Source organism: Pomacea canaliculata, linkage group LG12 (genome assembly GCF_003073045.1).
Source record: "Pomacea canaliculata isolate SZHN2017 linkage group LG12, ASM307304v1, whole genome shotgun sequence".
Classification (NCBI taxonomy): domain Eukaryota; kingdom Metazoa; phylum Mollusca; class Gastropoda; order Architaenioglossa; family Ampullariidae; genus Pomacea; species Pomacea canaliculata.
The window spans coordinates 5,453,147-5,474,493 of record NC_037601.1 but is presented as its reverse complement, the minus strand read 5'-3'; the positions used below and the strand labels follow the sequence as shown (position 1 = coordinate 5,474,493).

The window sequence follows — 21,347 nt, the reverse complement described above, 5'->3', positions numbered from 1 at the left end:
GTGACATCGGGGGTGGGCCAGAGAGAACTGGATGCCTGCCAGAGGCTCCTCGTCAGCAGTGATGCGAACCTCCATGGCTGACCGAATTAGGAAAAAAAAAATACTATTAGTTCAACACTCAAATGATTCAGCGCAAATCCCTGTTTAACTAAGAGTTTTAGCGAATGCATCTGATACAGGTGTTGATACCATAGCTTTACTACTGATTTAGTGGTGTGGTACAAAATTATAAATCTCTCTCACTCACAAAAACATTTGAGACCAAGAAACTTCATAATTCGCCTCTTGATGTTTTTGTGTGTTAAATAAAGTATTAAACAAATGTCTTTGTTCAGTCCATCATAATAAAATCGCATTTTATAGCGAGTTAGCATGAGCACGGATATTAATAGAAAAATCGAACGATTTAACGCTGTTTATAAACTCACGTTCAATATACCCTCTCGAAAAGGCAAGGCAGAGAGAACGGAAAAACCCAGCCGCTTTTAACCTTTTCGCATGTTTAATTTTACATGGACCGATGAACCACAATAATCAGACAGATTTCTGATACAATTAACAACGACACGTTTGAACGCTTCCATCAGTTCTTTGTTCTTTCTGCGCGAGTATTTTGTTAGTTCTGTTAATGTATCTTTCCTGTACAAAAATTAGTAACGACATATAATCATTATAATGACATTTACTTTAGATGTGAACACTTTAATTGGTGTTATTAGTAATTCTTGATGGGATCAACGGTCTGGAAGAATGTGGTTTGTCACCAACTATCTCTTTGTGAAGACCTACTCGCAGGGTGTAAAAATAAAGGTTAGGTCAGTCATTAGGAACAAACAGTGACTGGCATTCGTGTAAAGCTGGTCTCAGGGAACGTTGAGACAATGTGATACCGTTATAATGGGGGGGTTTTCTTTGTGTACGCGTTTGACGAGTACACTGCACGCTCTCCAGCTTTGGGCCCAGCGCGTTCGCTGGTCACAGACGAGGCTCTTTGTTCCCTTCGGGCGCGCTCCCGCCTCAACAACAAAGAACACTCACACAAGCAAAGTGCACACCAACATTACAAGCCATCTTCCTGCTGTAACTGTAGGCCAACAAGCCTTGGACCGAGTATATGCACGCTTACTCTATGATGTTTTGATAAATCGTGAGTATTTCATTCATTCACAGCAGACAATGGTTTTACGCAAAGGATAAAGCACTTTATGAGTCATTGGCCATGTTCGTAGCGCACTTCGGTTCTTTCCGTAGGTACGAGCAAAACAAATCGATGCAGGCCAATCATCATTCGAGATGTCGCTTAACTCGACCAATCAATGAGCCTCAAACATACCTCGTGGTTTTTTCCAAGATGGCGGGTGAGTCCACCTCACATCGTTTTACTTTGTTTCTTCAAAATTTAAACTCGTGCGTATTATAAGTCGAAATCTCAATCTGTTTCAGACATTGATTTCTATCAGGATGATCCAGAGGATAACGTTGACGATGGTAAGTGTTAACTTTTAATAATTTGTATATGTATGTCACGTCTATTTGGCGTGGTTCGAGGTTGGCAAAATGTGCTCACTCCAAGGATTTCATGTCGTTTCGCGCCGTAACGTCTTTGTGAACAATGGAAAAGTCACATGGGCGAGCATGTACACATACTTAAATTTTGTTTCACGAAGGTTTATATCACTTTAAGATCGAGAGATATATTCTCCTCTTTGCACGTGAAATTTTGGCTCGAAATTCAAACATAACAATGACGAAAGCTGAGAATTTGATGCCATGATGGAGATGGGTCATGTGACCAAGGGGTTTCCTGACGACCTTTTGAACTTGGCCTGCTTGCGCGATTCCCGCCACAGCTCTTGGTTTGAATGGTTGCACAGGGTGCTAGCGAGTCACTCTTTGAGCAGGTTTATCGAATTGAGGTAAATAATGCATGATTTTTTTTTTTAACTTGAACACAATTCAGTCCCGTTGTGACTAATAGTTCAAGCATTGAGTAGTATTGGCTATACGCATGAGAAACGTAGGTGAGGTAGAGAAAACGCTTCGACATTTTTTTCTTGCACCGAGTGCCGACCCCGCCAAAAGTTTTGCACTCACCAAAGAAATGTTGCCTGTTTTAAATGTGTTAAAAAGACCGAAACAGCGCAGCACGAGTAACTACTTTTCCTTGGAGGTTAAAGGTGCATGTCTTCGGTTTTTTTTTTTAGTTTGTTGGGGTTAATGACAACTCTAAATCTTAAAGCACGTGGTTCGTGAAATTAGCGTTCACACATCAATTGGCTTAATTGACGGTAGAGGTGAAATTTCTCACAGCTACAGCATACCGACCTGCAGCATGTATATTTGTATGGCTTCTCCTAATTTTGTAAATTTAATGTAAGGTTCATTCCAGTTTTAAATGCACTATCGACTGTCGGTTACTCCATTTTGTCACAATACATAGTTATATAAAAATTATAATGTATGCCATTTGATTTTTTTACAACAAATCACATAAGTAGTATTTTGCTGTTTGTCACGAACAGTTGTGGTTTATTATACTGTAATATGTAATTTTTTTCCATAATTGCATTTTACTCTTTGTGTGTAACTAAAATATCAGACGGATTTAGATTTCATTAACTGATTTTTTTATAGGCTGTGGATTTGATGATGGACTCAGTGAAATTGATGAGAACTTGGCACCTCTGCAGCGCCTACAAAAGTACACAGATAGTGACAACGTCTTTAACAGGTTTGTTATAATTTTTATAGTCAGTATGAATATATCTATAGCATACGCAATTTTCTTTTTTAAGATAATGACCATGCATAAGCAGTTCATCTTTCTTCATCCAGGATTTTATTGATAAGAAAGCACTAATGAGACTATTCTGGAACTGTAAACAGTTGATTAGGAAAACAGGAAAAAATAGTAATCCACACTTTTTATGACCATGCGTAAGTTGTAGATTAATTCACAAGCATTTTATCCCCATCAACATTTGTTGTTTTTTTTTTATTTGTGCATTGTAGGAAAAAGTAATATTTCAGATGTTGGACTTTCATCGGTCAGGAAAAAACTTATCACCTTGTTGGAAGCATGAGATAGAAGTACAGCGGAACCTTTGTTAATGATCACAATCAGTTCTAGAAAGTTGGTCGTTATCCGAAATGTTCGGTATCCAAAACAATTTTCCCTATAAAAAATAAAGGAAATAGATTTAATTGGTTCCCAGCCCCTTTTGACTAGCGAATTAAAAGTTGCAGGTTTTATAGTTTTTTTCAATGAGAACAATTAAAATGCAATATAAATGGAGTTAAGTAAAGAAAACATTTAAACTTTCCGTTTTGTGTGGGTGGATGGAGGAAGGGATGGAATTACTGCTTGGATTCCCCCTCCATGAGCATGTGGCATTGTAAAATTGGGGGTGATTTCCCTTTTCTGTCGCTTTGAGGTTGAAGGATAGATAAATTTTATCCAGTGTCTGTTGCTTCTGCCTTTTTTGTAACTCTTTTTGGTAATGTGGATCGCATTAGTATTGAGCATGCTTAGGCTTCTATTGCCTATCGCACTGTTAGAGAAATACTTTTCTACAAACTATTGCAATTGCCACACTATGCTCACATTTCTTTAACCACAAGAATCACTACATAAGAAGGATGTGCACAGAAGATGACAAACTGTATTTTGAGCGCGAATGATGCTTGCTTGGTCTGATATGAGTGGGTGAAGTTTTGTTCGGTATCTGGTGCAAATTTTTAATGAAATGTGTGCTAATGGAGGCGTTTGCCAGCCAAGGTTCCACTGTATAAGTATTACGAAGATTGGCTACTAACTGAAAACCATGAAGATGACAATGGATTAAGTTTGTTTTTTTTAACTCTTACTTCTCTCTGGTAAACAGACCAAGAAACCTATACATTTTTGTTAAGGAAAGCTTAAACTTTCCAATAAAAGTTATGAAAATTGCCTTTCCTGGCAAAGCCACAATCTTAGCTCATCATTCACTAAGGGTTAAACATTAGCTACTCCTACATTGATAAGATGATAGTTGGCATTGTTCATTTTAATGTTAAATTTTCACTAAGTCTTTGCTGTGTCCAAAGCTGCAAATGACTTTTTTGGAGTTTTTTTTTCAAGAAGTATGTTTTCTGATACTTTTGCACCTTACAACTCTGTGAACACTATTGCTAATGTAATGTGTTTGCAACTTGGCTTGATAATAAATGCACACTATTGGCTACTGTGCTTACTATAATCAGAGATGTTCCCATTGCTGAGAAATTAAAGTGTTTGAAACAGTTCACATTAGGAAAACAGAGATAAAGTGTCTTGTTTTAATAACATTTATATTTTTCCATTATTGCAAATGTATCATCAAAATATGCCATGTGACAGTGCTTTGGTTTTTAAAGCAAAATTACTGATTCATTTAGCAGTGTGTAAATAGCTGTGGATGGTGTATAAGAAAAGTAAAATTCTTTTATGCAAGGTTTATTTTTCTGTGAGCATCAAAGTTATTTAGAACTTATGAAATCCACCAGCAAAAGGAAAATTTGTCTTTGAAATTTAAGATGTATTAAAGAAAGTATTTAACTACTCATGAGACTGTAATCTGCTTTTCAAATAATGATTGTTTTATAATAGAATGTTTCTATAGAAAGTAATGTATACCATGCATTGTTTTTATTGTAACAATACTCAGAAAAGCAAATTGTAATGTTTTCAGACAAATTGTTGCCCGTACAATGTTGGACACAATACGAGCAGTTGGGGATGACCACCAGGCGTGTCTTGCTGTGCTCGAATCAATGGTGCACCTCTCCATGGATGCAGGTTGGTTTTCAAACTAAATGCTTTATAAAACTATTGCTTTGTCTGTTGAAACTTTGTCAGCTTCACAAATTATTAGAAAAATACTGATGAAATTGAGTTTCTTTGTAATTTTCAGAGCCATCTGTACGATCAGAGCTAATGGAGCAAGTGCCACACATAGCAGTCTACTGTCAAGAAAATAGAACATTATTTCCTGATGCTGTACCAGCCTACATACTTCCCATGGTGGTGCGCTACTTGAATGATGAAAACAATCAGGTTTGTCAGCAGTTTTCTTGGCAGTTGTTGGTTTTTTCCCCAAACAGTTTGCTAATAACTTGCTTGGATTCTCACTTTGGCTCTTGTATAATCTATATTGATCTTCATCCATAAACAAATTGACATTTAGTGTATTACCAATTTTAAAAGATAATTTGCAAACATGGTTAAAAGTTTGCTGGAAAAATATCCCCCCTCCCACCTTTCTAATAACTGAGGTGTTTTTAAATTATTATGATTTTTTTTTTGTTTTTGGAAAGGTACGAAAAACAAGCCAAGCAGCCCTTCTGGTTTTACTTGAACAAGGCCTTGTAGAAAAAGGTGAGCTGTTCATTAATGAGACTTCAACTAAATCGGTCCTGATTTTTGACATTTGTTAAAACACAATTATTATTTCGATTACTGTGTGCTTTTTATAAAGAAAAAGGTCATTTATTTCTACACTTTTATTTTTTAAATTGATGATAAATGGATATAGTCGAGTTTTAGTTCACAGTCAGTACATATCAAGTGAAAGAAAACTTTCCTTTGTTTACAGAGGATATAGAGAAGCAAGTGGTCAATGTAATCCTAGATTTGGCTAGCCCAACTAGTCAAGATGACTACCGCACTGAAGCAGTTGCTGTGAGTTTTTCTTTTAACGTTTGGTTAATTCTAAAGTTTTCTTTGGGGAGGAGGGAGGGTTGTTTTCTACCCCAAATTTTTCATTTTGTTTCACTTCAAGAACTTGCTTGGTCTACAATGATCGCAAACAAAGAAATCCTTTTGGTGTGAAAGACATGGGTAGTGAGATGTCGGTCCTTCAGATTCACCTTATTACCCTGTCTTTTGCATCAAGGGGAAACCATGCGTCAAGATTCAGTTGCTGACCTATAAACAGCTTGAGTGGATCTACTTTTGTAAGGATGCCCTCAAAAGCCCACATACAGTAAAAAGTGTATATTGTAATCCTGTTGCATGTGTAAGTTAGTTAATAGACCCAGGAAAGAAAATAAGGTCAACGATGAGATGGGGTCATCAATGGTGGGTGTTATAGTGGTCCTCTAGGAGCTATCACAGCCAACTTTGATGAGCCCTGTTCTTCGTGTTGCCGGCGATGGAGCTCTGTCAGTAATTCCATTCTTAAGTTTAAAGGCAAAGCTATGGTGCTGACCAAGTGACTGGGATGTGTACCTTAATGTCATATCACAGCCTGCTTGGATCAGTATTATGGTTTTGAACAGTGCGTCAGATCAAAGGCGTCATCTTCCAGGAGCAGAGACATGTAAGATGCAAGGCAATTAAAGTTCAGTGCTAGGATCTGCCCATCAAAGATGCTGTGATGTGTTGAGTTCAGTCATATCACAGCCAGCTTTGATGAGCTGGTCTAGCTTCAGCGTCACATCATTTTCTGGATCTTGTGTTTTTCTCTCCCCACCCTTTTAGTATTGGTAACAGTAGAAATATTTGCCAGTTACAAAGCAAATGTGCATGGAGCAATCAAAGTAGTTGTGATGTGTTTGTTGACTTCATATCACAGCCAGCTTTGATGAGCTTTTTCACAGTTTCTTGCAGCAGACTGGCACAGCAAAGATTTTGTTAAACATTCAGGTGTGCCTGATACAGTGTCAAATTTTTGGTCAAAGCTCAGCAGTTTGAATGGTAAATGAAGTAGTCACTGGTCAGAGGTGGCATCAAAGGGTTGGTGAAATGTTGTTGTGTTCATATCACAGCCTACTTTGGTGAGCTTTCTGCCAGGCAGAGAATCTCTCAGCACTTCATGACAAAGTTTCGGCATCTTCCTCAAAGAATAAAAATCAGTTCATTGTTTTGTGTTACACTTCTCATGGATGGTCCAGTGGCACGATGGTTAGTGTCTGTCACCAAAACAGAGAAGGTTGGTTGTCATGGGTTCAACTCTCATCTCTGGCATCGTTTTCTTTCTTAGTATATAGCATCTGTTTACAGGGCTGATTGCTTTTCTGTGATACAGCCTTAGTTAATGGCTCAGTGTAAAACACTGTTTTGATGTTATAATATTTAATTAAGGATTGGCATATGGTGAAATTTGGTTAATAAATCATGCCATGCATGGAAACATAATGCTCATCAGATAAAATGATTGGATGGACCGCTAAAGAGGCTGTGATCTGTTGCTCATGATCAAATCACAGCCTGCTTTGGTGAGCCTTCTGTCATGCTGACCCTCGCAGCAGCCATAATTTGTGTAGTTAATGTAGCCGTTTTCTTTTGTGGTTTGTTGTGGTAGGGTTGGCCATCAAAAGATGTGAAGAAAAAGTCTGGAGTACAATTTGGATAGCAAAACATGGTGTTGACCTGGTATGGTTTTAAATATCTAGGCCTAGATTTCTGTAGCACTCCTTTTTTTGGTGAAATTATAAACAGCAAGTCTTCCTAAGCATCAGTTATGACTGCTGAGTTCACATCAAAGAGGCTGTGACTTTGTGATGCTGTTTCAAATCACAGCCTGCTTTGGTGAGCTCTTTGCTGTCAGATTCATTGAAGTAATGCTTAAGTAAACGTTTTCGAGCTCATTGCTGTCATATCCATTGGAATGTTGTTTCTAGCTCGTCCAGGTGACTGTGATGTGGACATGTAGCACATATCACAGCCTGCTTGGATGAGCTGGCTATGACATGGTCTTCATTTAGAAGATGACAATACTTCAAGAATTGTGTATCTGCTGGTTATTGCAAAATTGATCTCTAAGAAGACGATATAAAGTTTTTATGGAAGGGTAACTGAATTCAATTTTAAAAGCAGACAAATAATATATTTAAGAATCTGTTACATACTGCAGTCCTTTAGTAAGCTGTTTATGTTAAGCCTTTGTTAATTTCTTTGAGCTGATTAATTTAGTCAGACTTCATGTAGTTTGATTAAATTACACTGTTTTGAAAATTAATTGTTAATTACAACAATATTTCTTGATAGCTTCAGCAGATGTGTTAAATCCCTCTGGTCATTTATGTTTTGTCCATCAGCTTATGAGTAAGATGGCACCACTGCTAGGTCGTGACATCACCGAGCGTCTGTTCTTGCCTCGTTTCTGTGAAATGCTGACTGACCCATTGTTTCATGTCAGAAAGGTTGGTTCAGTTACAAAAAAAATGTTCAGCACTGTTAATATTTAACACAAACATCAGATAAAATAAATAAAATAACAAATATAATGTATGGCTGCTTATTTGGAAGGGGGAGGGATTCTGTTTAGGTTTTAAGCTGCACCACCATGGCTTATATAGGGTGAAATGAACAATCCTATAAACATGTATCTAATTGATGATATAGGAAATATGCTCACTTATAAATTTATTGATGGGCTTATACTTATAGGTTAACATTTAACCAGTATCATCCTGGTATTCTGGATATATGCTTCAAATTATGATATTTTTTTCTTTAACAAAGTGTATTAGAGAATCTTACAAACAAGATATTGTGAAAACCTGGCATCTTAAACCTGGTATTTACAGGTCTGTGCTTCTAACTTTGGTGAGGTGTGTAATGTTGTCGGAGTTGAAAACAGTGAAGAAGTTTTGGTAAGTGAAACTCATTTGCACAAATTGTTTGCTGCAAATGGACAGCTAATGGCACAGCTAATGGAAAATTGCTATTTCAACACCAAAAAAATAAAATGAGATCTTAGTGAAAATGTAAAGGCAATCTTTCTAAGATAATTTTTGTCTTAATTTCAAAACAGACTTTTTACCCCCACTATCTTTTCACACATTTTTTTCTGAGAAAATGTCTTCACACTCAATAATTTTTTTTTCTGCTGCAAATAATGCTGTATATCTTAGTGTACATATCTCTTTAAAAAAATGCTTTGTTTTTCAGCTTCCGAAGTTCCTCTACCTGTGTGAAGATGGAGTGTGGGGAGTACGCAAAGCTTGTGCTGAGTGTTTTATGACAATTTCATGTGCATGTTCGTTGGAAACTCGACGGCGACTTCTGGCCAACCTTTTTGTCAATCTCCTTAGTGATCAATCACGATGGGTATAAATTAATTTGGTTGTTACTTTTAAATAAGGTCTGTGCTAATCTAAAATGCCATGTTTTGTTTTTTTTGTAAATACAATGCTTGTTACTCGTTAAGAAATCATAGGACCACAACAGTGTAATTCTGAAAATGTGGGTATTAAAAAAAATGCCAAACAAATTTTGAAAATTCTTAGATCAATAAGCAAGCGCTTTTGTTGATCTGAATAAGGCTACCAAATTTCATTATTGTAATTTCAAGTTTTAATTGGCTTTTTAAATAAACACCACAGCTAAAGATTCGATTTATCAAGTTTTTCTGATTCATTTAAATGTAACTGGTGGATACTTAACAAAAACCAGTAGATACAAGTGGCTGCTTTGCCAAGATACATCCTTCAAACCACCCCCACTTGAAATATAATTATTTTACTAACCTGTAATGCATAGACGGATTGTATTGATCAGGAATGGTGGGCACGAAGTATGTTTTTCAATAGTTACACCTTTTTACTTGCAGTAAACAGGAAGTGTTGACATTGTCTCAATTTTTAAAAAAAAATATTCAAGCAATAGGATCAGAACGATAGTTTTATTGTACTCGCTAAGGTTCAGGTATAACAAAATATCTGACTATTTTAGTTTGCTGAGAAAAAAGCTAGTCAAAAAACTTTTTTCCAAAGGCATTGTTACAAGGTATTCATTTACTCATTGTGTGCCATTTTGTGATTCTACCCTGTGTGCAAAAAGAACACTGGTTGCGAAAAGGTTCGCTTCTGAAAATGCAACATGCTAGGAAGGAGTTTTTCACATGTTTGAGGTTACCTCTTAGCACATTGTTTTTGGATTAGGGAAGATGCCAATTTAATTGAAGCACCCCCTGATTTTTTTTAAATTAAGATTTATACTAGTGCTTTTACTAGTTTATACTAGTGTTTTAACATTTTTGTTTAACATGTTTTGGTTGCATTCGTTTTATTTAGTCTCATTTTTAACTGACAACTTTCCTAGGTTCGGATGTCGGCGTTTCAGCAGCTCGGTCCATTCATTTCAACCTTTGCTGATCCTGCCTTAACAGGTCTCTTCGTTAATGAAGATGGAACAATTGTCATGAGAGACCTCCAGAGGTATATTCTAACATAACACATTTAGGACTGAGCTTCAAATTAAGGTGGGACGCGGCTCTGGTAAAATATTGATTTTTGGGTGCCGTGGTCTATTTTGAGCTAACACCAGATTTGCGCACTTTGATATATAATAAAACAGATTCCGAGGTGTTTTTATTTAAAAATGTGTGTTTTGATGCTTAATAAAATAATTTTTAACACCTACCCTCACCGATTTTGTCTCCAAACCTCGTACTGATACCGAAAATTGCTCTTTTTTGAGCCTTGGTTACGCATATTTCGATCGCGCGAAAGCCGACATGTTGTATACCGTTTGAACCGGAATTCTCTCCCCTAGCTCACTATACAAGTAAAAGGCCTATGGTAAAAATAGTTTCTAAGCTATTTTTAACTAAATGAGGTCACTCTTTTTCGTATTGTTCACTGCCATTGGCTTACATTGTAGTTTCCGGTACAAAATTTGAAACGACGTGATCCGATTGGTTCTTGGTCCTAGCAATGGAAACTTCCGTCGTCAACAAAATGGCTGACATTTTTTATTCAGTCCAGTTCAGTTCAGTTGGGATTGATGCATAGTTTGCTAAATATTTAATTTATGAGTGAGAAAAAGGAATCTTGGCGTGAGAAACATTCTTTGGGGTTAAACAAGCAAAATACAGCGACTACACAGCAAAATAACGCAAGTTTTGGGAAATAGCACGTGCTGAAATGACATCGCGATGGTGTGCAAGTAACAACCGTCCCTGACAATTCTAATAGTAAAATCTTTTTTATATGTAGGAAATTTTTAGATCTTCAAAGGTTTTGATTATAATTTTAACTCAACGATGCGGCACCCTGTAAATGCTCTTGTTTGTTCCTGCGTTACACCCCCCCCCCACTTACTCGCACAATGAGTGCACTTGTTATGCGATATAATAAACATTTCTGGAGCTTTTTCCCGCAAACTGTTTTAGTGACAGAACGAACTATTAAAGTTTTCCGATGGACATTTCCTGCCTATACCCATTTGGTCACGATTACATAGAACTGAAAACAGTAGCGTCCCTATCAGGTAAATGGTAGAAGTTTCAATAAATTTGGCTATGCGGTAAAGACAAATGTTAACCTCATATTAATATTGTAATGATGAACGACAAACCCCTAAAATAAATAAGCAAATGTGCATGGACTCTTAAGTCAAATGGTGCTTAATCTAATGCAGACAAGCAGATTATAAGGCTATTCCTGAAACCCAGACAGCGAGAAAGCAACAAAAAGAACAAAACAGCTTATGGTTTCCGAACAAGAAAAATGTTACAGGTTAATATATAGTCCTGGGATACTAGGATAGACTTAAATTACATAGTAGGATGCCAAGTGAAGCATATAAACTCAGAAATATATTTTTCAAAAATAATCTTATGCTAGATATATTCATTTTCAATCTTTAAACCTGAATTTGTCCAATTTCCGTTTTTGACGTCGGGGCCTATTTACAAAATGATTTATCTTAAGATAGGCTTGTGCTACAACATCCAAATTTTGCAGTTTTATTTAGAAATGTATAAACTCAAGGATGTCATTGGGATATCCTGGTAGAAACATTACTTTGGCTGAAATTGGCATTTGAAGAGAAAAAAATTCCAATGGCCGAGTCTACAGGCGGGTACCATTTTTGACTGGTTGTTTCTCCTAGACCTCTTGAGATAAAAAAAAATTACAATGACATCCTTTAGATCACTGTTTCTAGTTTATGAAAACACCAAAAGTTTTGCTATATGACATATGGTATTGTGTATATTTATTTTTGAAATACTTGTACGTTTTTAACGAAAAATGTTGATTAAAATCAAAATTTTCACTGTTTTGGAAAAAAAACCTTTCCATGTGCTACAAATATGGTATTTTAACACTCTCTGATATAAAACATTTAAAATATATTCAAAACAAATATTTTACACATTGGAGTAGGTGTCCCACCTTAAGTCTTTTTATAGGTGTTTATATATATATCAGCTGCAGATTGTGAGGCTCATTTGTTAAAATAACCCAGTAAAGGGTCTGTTCTTGCTGTTTTTTGGCAGCTGTACCCACAAGGTGGTATAGTCTTGAAAAACTTGTAAAGGCCAGCTTGTGCTGAAATTTAAAGTTACACTTATTTAAATGTGGTATGAAAGACTGACCTTTGGGATTGCTTGCCATTACAAAACAAATATTTAAAAAGGTGGTACTTAGAACCTTTCATATGGGTGTCCCTTTGCAGCTTCTAAGAGGTTTATTAGAATTTAAGCTAACCACCAAAAAAAACAGAATTCTTGCAAAAGCATCTTGCCATGAGGCATTTCTTTTAAATGAGTATAATTACAGATACCGTTTTCTTGACTAAAGTAACATATTTGTTAGTTGAAACCTTTTTTTTTTTTTTTGGGCTGGCCCAGTAATACATGTGTCCAATAATGTCATGCAGGAACAACTTTGAAATATTTTGAGTAATAGATCTTATGTATGTTAGAAGTGTTCTTACTGCAGGAATATTTTTCTTTCAGTGACAGTGAAATGACTGGCACTGGAATGATGGAAAGCAGAACAATTTTCATAAATGAAGATGATGAGATGGACATTGTTTTATCGGAAGCAGATGATGGTGCAGGCAATGGCTTCAGTGATGGCCACCTAGTTATACCATGGACAGAAGATAAATCTTTCGAGGAGCATCGTGTAGAAAAAATGACAAGTACACATTGTGAAAACTTAAAAACAACTGAAAATGTGAATTCTGTAGAATGTGTTAATAGTTTAGACCAATGTTTAGCAGAAGGCATGTCTAGGTTGAATGTTGACAACGCGCAACTTATTTCAGAAGACATTGAGTCTGAGCTGTTGAAAAAGTGTGAATTAGATCTTACTGGGCAGGAGATAGTTAATGAAAATGACAAACTAAACTGTGATAACATTAACCTCTGTCCAAGCTGTGAACCTAATATACCCGAGACATCTGTGATTTCTGAAACTGGGCAGGCTGTGCCTTCTGCCGAGATCATCTTTCAACCTTCTGTGCTTTCAAACACATCAGAATTGTCAACACCAGAAGGTCGACAAAATTCTGAGCATAGAGTTCATGTACACTTGGACAACTTCAACACATTCCAGTATTGGAGACAACCCCTTCCAGAGGTGGACATTGATTTTGATCTTATTAATGGTGCACCTGCAAATATTCATGTTGTTGCAAAGGTAAAAGAGACATATCTGTTTTATTACTTACATACAGAGATGCTAGCAATGTTTTACCATGGGGAAGTCTTTTTAAAAACCTTGACAGTTAACTTTGCTGACTATGGTGTCATTTTAGATGTTAAACTGCTGGAGAAACTATTTGGGTTCAGAATGCCTTTCAATATGTCAATTTTTCACAATGATTATTAAAGGTCAGCTTTGAAGTGGTTACCGATGTTAGAAAAACTAGCATTAAGATTTTACCAACCACTCTCCACTCCCCAATTACAAAAAAGCCTACACAATCTTTTATAAATCAACTAGGTATATTTTATTACTTGTGCAAAGGTTTTGCCTTAGATGATTGTCATTCCGAATGTATTTGTTAATTTGTGCAATATGTCTATTGAAAGGGATTGTCAATTTTGATAGGTCAAAGATGAGGACAAACACAAAGTCTACTCGACACATGTAGATGTGATCATGACATCCAACACTGTTGCTGGATCTCCACTGTCACAGCTGCCACACGATGTGGGCAGTGTTCAACGCAAAGAGATTGAACTGTCAGGTGTTAAGATTCATACTGCTAGTGTCAGTACAGTGAGTGATGCAGATGAAGAAACAGTAAGCAACATAGGCAGTACACATGTGCTTGGCCAGAACATGGGGGAACCTACCCTTGCTGTTGTTGATGGAGTGGTTCAAGGTTTGTGGTTTTAACACCTTGAACTATTAAAACAAATACATTTTTAAGGAATTTTATATATTTGGAAATGTATAAAACAATTAGACAACTTCAAAGCATCTTCTAAACTTAAGGTTTCAATATTTTGCAGATTTAAGTAGCAGCAGCTTAAGCTACATGGATGATTTTGCTTCAAAGATTTACCTTGATGATGCTGTTTTAGCACAGCAGCAGGTAATTATTATTGTCAAAGTTAAGTTGTTACAGCCTTAACAAATGGTTTGTAAATATCTAGATATCATGAGTTTCTTTTTTAATGTAAAAATTGCTTGGCATGTTTGGTATGTTATTTTTGTCTTTTCGAAATGCTGAGTAAAAGTCCTGACTTTAAGATCATTGAAGAGTGGTATGTGGGTCGCATTATTTAACCTGGGGATGACTTACTGCTTTGCTTTTTCATATCTAACTGGGGAAAACTTCTGTGTAACATTTAATTGCCAAACTACCTATTATTTGCACTTCTTGGCTCAGGTTCTGGTACTCTGATTACTTGACAGTCCATTTTCCTCATTAATAGTGGCAACAGTTTCTGTAGAGTGCACAGATTTTAAAGCTTTTCTGTGCTTGGTCTGTGAGAACAGACATGCAGTTACCCATGTAACCTAACAAACCATTTTGTGCATTAAACTTTTTTTAAGGACATAGTGCCACAGTCACTACTGGAAAATTACCTTGGAATGGTTGATCCATCACGTGCACAAACTGTCGATACAGACATTACCCGGCATTGTGCTTTCAACCTTCCTGCTGTTGCATACACCTTGGGTCGTCGTAACTGGCACTGTATTCGACATTTGTATGAGACCCTTACACAAGCTATGCAGGTATTCTTTTGCTTATTTGTAAGCATACAATCAACACAAAAAACAAAATTTTTACAAATGGTCTTATGAAGGTAATAAATGCGTAACCATGATGCTCCTAAATTAAGCATCCACCCTTACTGTTAATAAAAAAAAAACCTTTGCTGAGTGTCAGAAAAATATTTGTAAAGACTGCAAGTCCTAAAAAATTTAAATTTAATGCAAGATTGTAATTTGTTTAAAAAAGTTTTGGTTCATTGTTCCATTTCTGTTTTAAAAGCATTGTAATTTAATTTGTACATTCAGTAGCTTGTTATTCTATTTTCAATTTTCCAGTGGAAGGTACGCAGAACTCTTGCCTTTTCCATTCATGAGCTGGCACAAATCCTGGGCGAGGAAATCACACACCGAGATCTTTTGCCCGTTTTTGATGGTTTTTTGAAAGACTTGGATGAAGTTAGGATTGGTGTCCTTAAGCATCTTGCTGATTTTCTAAGGGTGAGAGAGACTTATTTATCAGATCTTTTGAGTGGTAAGAGGAATTTTTATGCAAAAACTCCTGCAATTTAAGGTGGGACACCTACTCCAATGAGTGAAATATTTGTTTTGAATATATATTTAAATGCTTTATATCCCAGAGTGTTAAAATACCATATTTGTAGTACATGGATAGTGTTTTTGGAAGCTACAATGAAAATTTTGATTTTAATCAACATTTTTCGTTAAAAACGTACAAGTATTTCAAAATTGCATACACACAATACCATATGTCATATACCAAAACTTTAGGTGTTTTTATAAACTAGAAACAGTGATCTAAAGGATATCCAATTAACTTTTTGTTATCTCAAGAGGTTTAGGAGATACAACCAGTCAAACATGGTACCCACCAGTAGACTCGGCCATTGGATTTTTTTTCCTCTTCAAATGCTAATTTCAGTCAAAGTAATGTTTCTACCAGGAAATCCATAAGCTATCCTTGAGTTTATACATTTCTAAATAAAACTGCAAAATTTGGATGTTGTAGCACAAGCCTATCTTGAGATATAGTTTATTTTTTATTTAAGCCGCTGCATCAAAACGGAAATAAGAAAAATTCCGGTTTAAAGATTGAAAATGAATATATCTAATATAAGATTATTTTTGAAAAATATATTTCTGAGTTTATATGCTACACTTGGCATCCTACTATGTAATTTAAGTCTATCCTAGTATCCCAGGACTATATATTAATCTTTAACAGCTTTCTTGTTCAGAAACCATAAGCTTTTTTGTTCCTCTTATTGCTTTCTCACTGTCTGGGTTTCAGGTATAGCCTTATAATCTGCTTGTCTGTGTTAGATTAAGCACCATTATACTTAAGAGTCCATGCACATTTGCTTATTTATTTTAGTGGTTTGTCGTTCATCATTACAATATTAATATGAGGTTAATATTTGTCTTTACCGCATAGTAAAATTTATTGAAACTTCCACCATTTACCTGATAGGGACGCTACTGTTTTCAGTTCTATGTAATCGTGGCCAAATGGTTATAGGCAGCAAATGTCCATCGGAAAACTTTAATAGTTCGTTCTTTCACTAAAACAGTTTGCGGGAAAAAGCTCCAGAAATGTTTATTATATCGCATAACAAGTGCACTCATTGTGCGAGGAAGTGTGTGTGTGTGTGTGGGGGGGGGGGTAACGCAGGAACAAATAAAAGCATTTGTAGACTCGCTAAATAAAATTTACAGGATGCCGCATTTCTAATCAAAACCTTTGAAAATCTAAAAAATTTCCTACATATAAAAGATGTTACTATCGGAATTTTGTTAAATTGTCAGGGACGGTCGTTACTTGCACATCATCGCGATGTCATTTCGGCACGTGCTATTTCCCGAAACTTGTGTTATTTTGCTGTGTAGTCGCTGTATTTCGCTTGTTCAACTCCAAAGAATGTTTCTCACGCCAAGATTTCTTTTTCTCACTCATAAATTAAATGACATTTATTAAAATTGTGCGTCAATCCCAACTGAACTGGACTGAATCAAAAATGTCAGCCATTTTGTTGACGACGGAAGTTTTCATTGCTAGGACCAAGAACCAATCGGATCACGTCGTTTCAAATTTTGTACCGGAAACTACAATGTAAGCCAATGGCAGTGAACAATACGAAAAAGAGTGACATCATTTAGTTAAAAATAGCTTAAAAACTATTTTTACCATAGGCCTTTTACTTGTATAGTGAGCTAGGGGAGAGAATGCCGGTTCAAACGGTATACAACATGTCGGCTTTCGCGGGATCGAAATATGCGTAACCAAGGCTCAAAAAAGAGCAATTTTCGGTATCAGCACGAGGTTTGGAAACAAAATCGGTAAGGGTAGGTGTTAAAAACTATTTTATTAAGCATCAAAACACACATTTTTAAACAAAAACACCTCGGAATCTGTTTTATTATATGTCAAAGTACGCAAATCTGGTGTTAGCTGAAAATAGACCACGGCACCCAAAAATCGATATTTTACCGAGCCGCGTCCCACCTTAAAGATGCTCCTGTCTTAGAAGTGACTAATCAAGAAGACTAAAAATATTTACACAATTTCGACTTGATTTTTTTTATATATATTTAAAACAGTTGCTGCGCACAGAAGTTCGACAAAAGTATCTTATTAAAGTTTCTGACTTTATGAAGACGGACAACCATCGTAACTGGAGATTTCGACAGGAGCTTGCTGAGTAAGTAGGTTTATTAAATAAAATTAACCTTTGATCTCAGAAATTATGCTGATAGCATAAGAAGTTGCTTATTTAAAGATTTTTTTTCAGTATTCACATATTGATGATAAATTGGTTTCAGGCAGCTGGTTCTGCTTTGTGAACTCTACACTCCAGCAGACATCATGCGCTATTTAGCTCCCTTAGCTGTAAACCTGTGCATGGACAAAGTGTGTGAAGTCAGGATTGTGTCTTTTAGCTTGGTGGGTATAATGCATTTATGAAACAAAAGTAAAACATTTTAGTTAATATAGGATACATTTGCAGTTGCACAAGCATGAATACCTGTAATTGATACCCCACTCTCCTATCAAAATGCAGTAAGTACGTGAATTTTTTCTCTCCATTATAATTCAGCAGAAATGTGCTGACAAGTTTTAGCTAATGGATTACCAGTTCTTCTGCAATAATACTGATCACGGGGCATTATACTGCTTATTTCGTTGAGATATGCTGGATTTTGCTGGATAAGTTGTTGCTATGTGTCTTTAATAAGTGATTACTAGTTTTAATTGGAAACTAGGATAATGCATTAGACCTTTAAATATGTTAACAGGTTTGTGCCATTTTGCGGCAAATCTACATGGAAGATAATGAGAGGCTGCTAATCTTTTTTATTAATGAACTTATTGAAAAATTTGCTCATAACAACAAGTGGCTTGGGCGTCAAATGTAAGTGTATCTTTGACTTTGTTCTTGTGCTTGCGCCATAGGCGCACTTTTTATATAAAGACGGTGAACCCTTTTTGTTCAGGCTTCTTAAGTAATTTGAAGGTAAAGCACATGTCACCAGGGCAGGAAGGATCATGGGTTGTTGGATTGCACCTAACATTAATTCAAAGTGTTTATTTTAAACATGCTTTAAAGTAGTTTTTATAGTCTCATTTGCCAAAAAACCCTTTTTTGTCAAAATAGTGTATGCATGTCTATGCTGTGCAGTTTAAATGTTTCTTCATGGAGATGCATTTGATTGAAAAAGAAGTGTGCACGGGTTTTTCATAAATTTTAAGTCTGGCTGATGCTGTATTTTTCCTCTTGAAACTTTTGATTTTCTTTTGTTTCAAATTGATTTTATTTTTCCCATGCAGATTTTGTCAACTTTGCTATGTTGTCTTGGAAGAAAATGCTCTCCCTTCAACCGTGTTTGCAACACACCTTTTGCCACCATTGTTGGCCTTAGGACGAGACCCTATCCCTAACGTGCGTTTGACTGTGGCCAAAGTATTGGCAAACCGCCTGCTGCTGATAGGTGAAATATCCTTTCATGAATGCTTTACATTATTTTCTCATGTAGCTGACTTGGGAAACGTTTTTATATAAGCTTTTTTTTTAATTGTGCACAGGCCATGTAAATTTGTCTAAAAATTGAAGATGTAAAAAAGGAATTGTAAAGTTTTCACCTCTACTTTGTCGGTAGGCATGTTCTATTTTTTTTTTTAGATCATTTTTAAAATTTAAATGAATTGTGATTTATATTTTCTTTCTTTTTTTTCCCCGCAGACTATTTCATGTCCTCAGCAAACTTGCACAAAGATGAATTGATTGATACCCTGCACAATCTTCAGTCAGACCATGATCGTGATGTCCGTTTTTTTGCAAACGTGAACAGTGATAGCGGTTCCTTCACCAGTCTGCATTCAGACACAGTAAGTACATTTTATATGAAAACAGTCAAAACCAATAGACATTTATTATGGGCAAATTTAACAGTTATTTGGTTATTTGATGTAAATTGATTTTGAAAAAGTGTTTAGTGATGAGTTTATAGTATCACTGTAATTTTTTTTAATTTTTTTTTTTTTCAGATGCCCGTTTGAAAACAGGAAGAGTTTCATTGCTGCACAAGCCATGTGGTCGCCTTGGGGTGTTTACAGCATAAACTATTTTTTGAATGATTTAAACCTGTCATTATTGTGATTTTATTTATGAGTTCACCTGTTGAAAGGTGGCATAAAAAAAGTGTATCACATATTGGCAGAGGTAGTCTTAATGCAGCAGTGTCCTAGTTACACTTGCATAATACCAGGATAGTAATTCATTACTCGTAGGGAAGACTGAGGTGTTTGGGATTGTTTTAAGTCCTTTGCTACATGAACTTTCGGTTGATGTAACTTTAATTTTATGCTCCACCTCAGCTTGTATCAGTCTGTTACATTAGCAGGCTGTAAGTGATATTGCATAAAAATCATGGTGTGGTGCAAGGAAAAACATGCCTCAGATTTGACTTTTATTTGTATTTTTTATTTTTAAGTAGATATGAATTGAATAAAGGTGTTTTCTTAAGTTAAAGCTTTTAAAAGTCACAAGGAATATATTCAGCAGTTCAAATATTGTTGAAGACTAAAAACAAATTTGTACAGTAAGTTGCTTTCCTGCCTGCTGATATGTGCATGCATTTCAGTATGCAAACTTTTGAACTAAATAACTAATAGTTGGATGTTAAGATCATTCCTAATTTTGACTATTATGTGCAGTTTTCCTAGTTCCATGTAAATCAGGCATTTTTTTTTTAAAATGCATGAAAACATGGACATCTTTCAGGGATTGAATAAGAATTTAAATGGCCTAAACTCAAGGTTAAATTAAAAAGCTGTGATGTGGTCATTTCTTCTCGGTGAAATTGAGATGTGGCTAAACTTTCAGCATTATGGAGGGCTGCTCTGGGATTGAAGACCTGTTACTTTTGTTATAGTCCCCTTTTCATGTCACAGTTGAGTATTTTTCAAAAATTGTAGTATATGCTGCATGAACAGAACTGCTGTGAATGAGTTGTGGAAAAAACTCAAAAATTGTACATAATGAAAAACAAATCAATAGCTACTGTGATACTCAAAATATGCAATTTACCACAAATGCGTGTCGTCAGCTTAGGGGAGGGGGGTAAGACTGGACCTGTTGCTTACAAAGATGGAAGTCTGCAAATAATGTTCATGACTTGATTTAAGGGGCAGCCGTTCATTAGCAGTGGAAAAGAACTACATGCTTTTTAGGTGAAAACTTCATCATCTGGTTAGGCATGTATTTTTATCCCTAGTCTGGTCCACAGTTAAAGTTAAAAATGATTTCATGGAAATGGCTGGATTAAAATGCTGTGTTTAATAGCTAGTTCTAAGATCATCAATGACCATTTTTTTTTAGTGCGATTTAGTATGTTGGTTTAAATGAGAGCCAAATGTAACCAAACTGCTGCATTTTACAGGTTACACTTTCCATTCTTTCAATGTAATGCTAAGAAAGGGTGTATGTCATTAATTCATGGAGGCTTTGTTGCTATATTTTCCTACTTTAAATAAGGGGATTTTTTAAAATAACGCTAGTAGTTTTATAATAAAAGTTTTAAAATTCCTCATCACAAATTTAATATCAAGGGCAAAAACTTATGTAAACCAGTGGTATTATGCAAAATTTCTAATGACCATCACACTATTGTTGTCATGTAGAACAAACTGTTGAGATAAAGTGTATGTCTGATTACTTTTTTTTTTTTAAATTGGGAAAACTAGCTTGGGAAAAGATTTTCACATGTTGCCTTGACACTGCATTGTCTGGAGCAGTGCAGTTGTCACTCTGCATGTAATTTGTTGATTTTCATAATAAAGTTATAAATCTTAATTAACTTGCATTATATTTTAAGTGAGCTGACATGAAAAGATTTTGTTA

At 35.7% G+C, this 21,347-nt stretch overlaps 1 protein-coding gene across 3 annotated transcripts; it reads left to right on the top strand.

Annotated features, from left to right (window-relative positions):
* The first annotated feature begins 882 nt into the window (after positions 1–882).
* Positions 883–21,299, top strand: LOC112576531 (serine/threonine-protein phosphatase 4 regulatory subunit 1-like). Of its 3 annotated transcripts, XM_025259066.1 has the most exons (23): positions 1,006–1,147; positions 1,252–1,358; positions 1,444–1,488; positions 2,635–2,731; positions 4,710–4,816; positions 4,932–5,074; positions 5,335–5,395; positions 5,613–5,698; positions 8,059–8,163; positions 8,551–8,616; positions 8,915–9,073; positions 10,067–10,182; positions 12,711–13,398; positions 13,813–14,089; positions 14,220–14,302; positions 14,767–14,952; positions 15,268–15,429; positions 17,548–17,648; positions 17,770–17,890; positions 18,244–18,359; positions 18,776–18,936; positions 19,188–19,333; positions 19,493–21,299. In XM_025259066.1, the coding sequence occupies exons 2-23, from the start codon at positions 1,271–1,273 to the stop codon at positions 19,502–19,504; spliced, it is 3,126 nt and encodes a 1,041-aa protein (XP_025114851.1). In that variant the 5' UTR covers positions 1,006–1,147; positions 1,252–1,270; the 3' UTR covers positions 19,505–21,299. The 3 variants fall into 3 exon arrangements, with proteins under 3 accessions (XP_025114850.1, XP_025114851.1, XP_025114853.1); XM_025259065.1 differs by lacking the exon at positions 1,252–1,358 and having other exon boundaries at positions 883–1,147; XM_025259068.1 differs by lacking the exons at positions 1,006–1,147; positions 1,252–1,358; positions 1,444–1,488 and adding an exon at positions 1,771–1,916.
* The last annotated feature ends 48 nt before the right edge of the window (positions 21,300–21,347 follow it).

What these genes read in the sequence shown, in the direction of transcription:
- LOC112576531 (XM_025259065.1), top strand. Translation starts at nt 898, where the DNA reads ATGGGGGGGTTTTCTTTGTGTACGCGTTTGACGAGTACACTGCACGCT. An exon ending in GCACCTCTCCATGGATGCAG is followed by an intron (nt 4,817 to 4,931) that starts GTTGGTTTTCAA and finishes TGTAATTTTCAG; the next exon opens with AGCCATCTGTACGATCAGAG. An exon ending in AAAACAGTGAAGAAGTTTTG is followed by an intron (nt 8,617 to 8,914) that starts GTAAGTGAAACT and finishes TTTGTTTTTCAG; the next exon opens with CTTCCGAAGTTCCTCTACCT.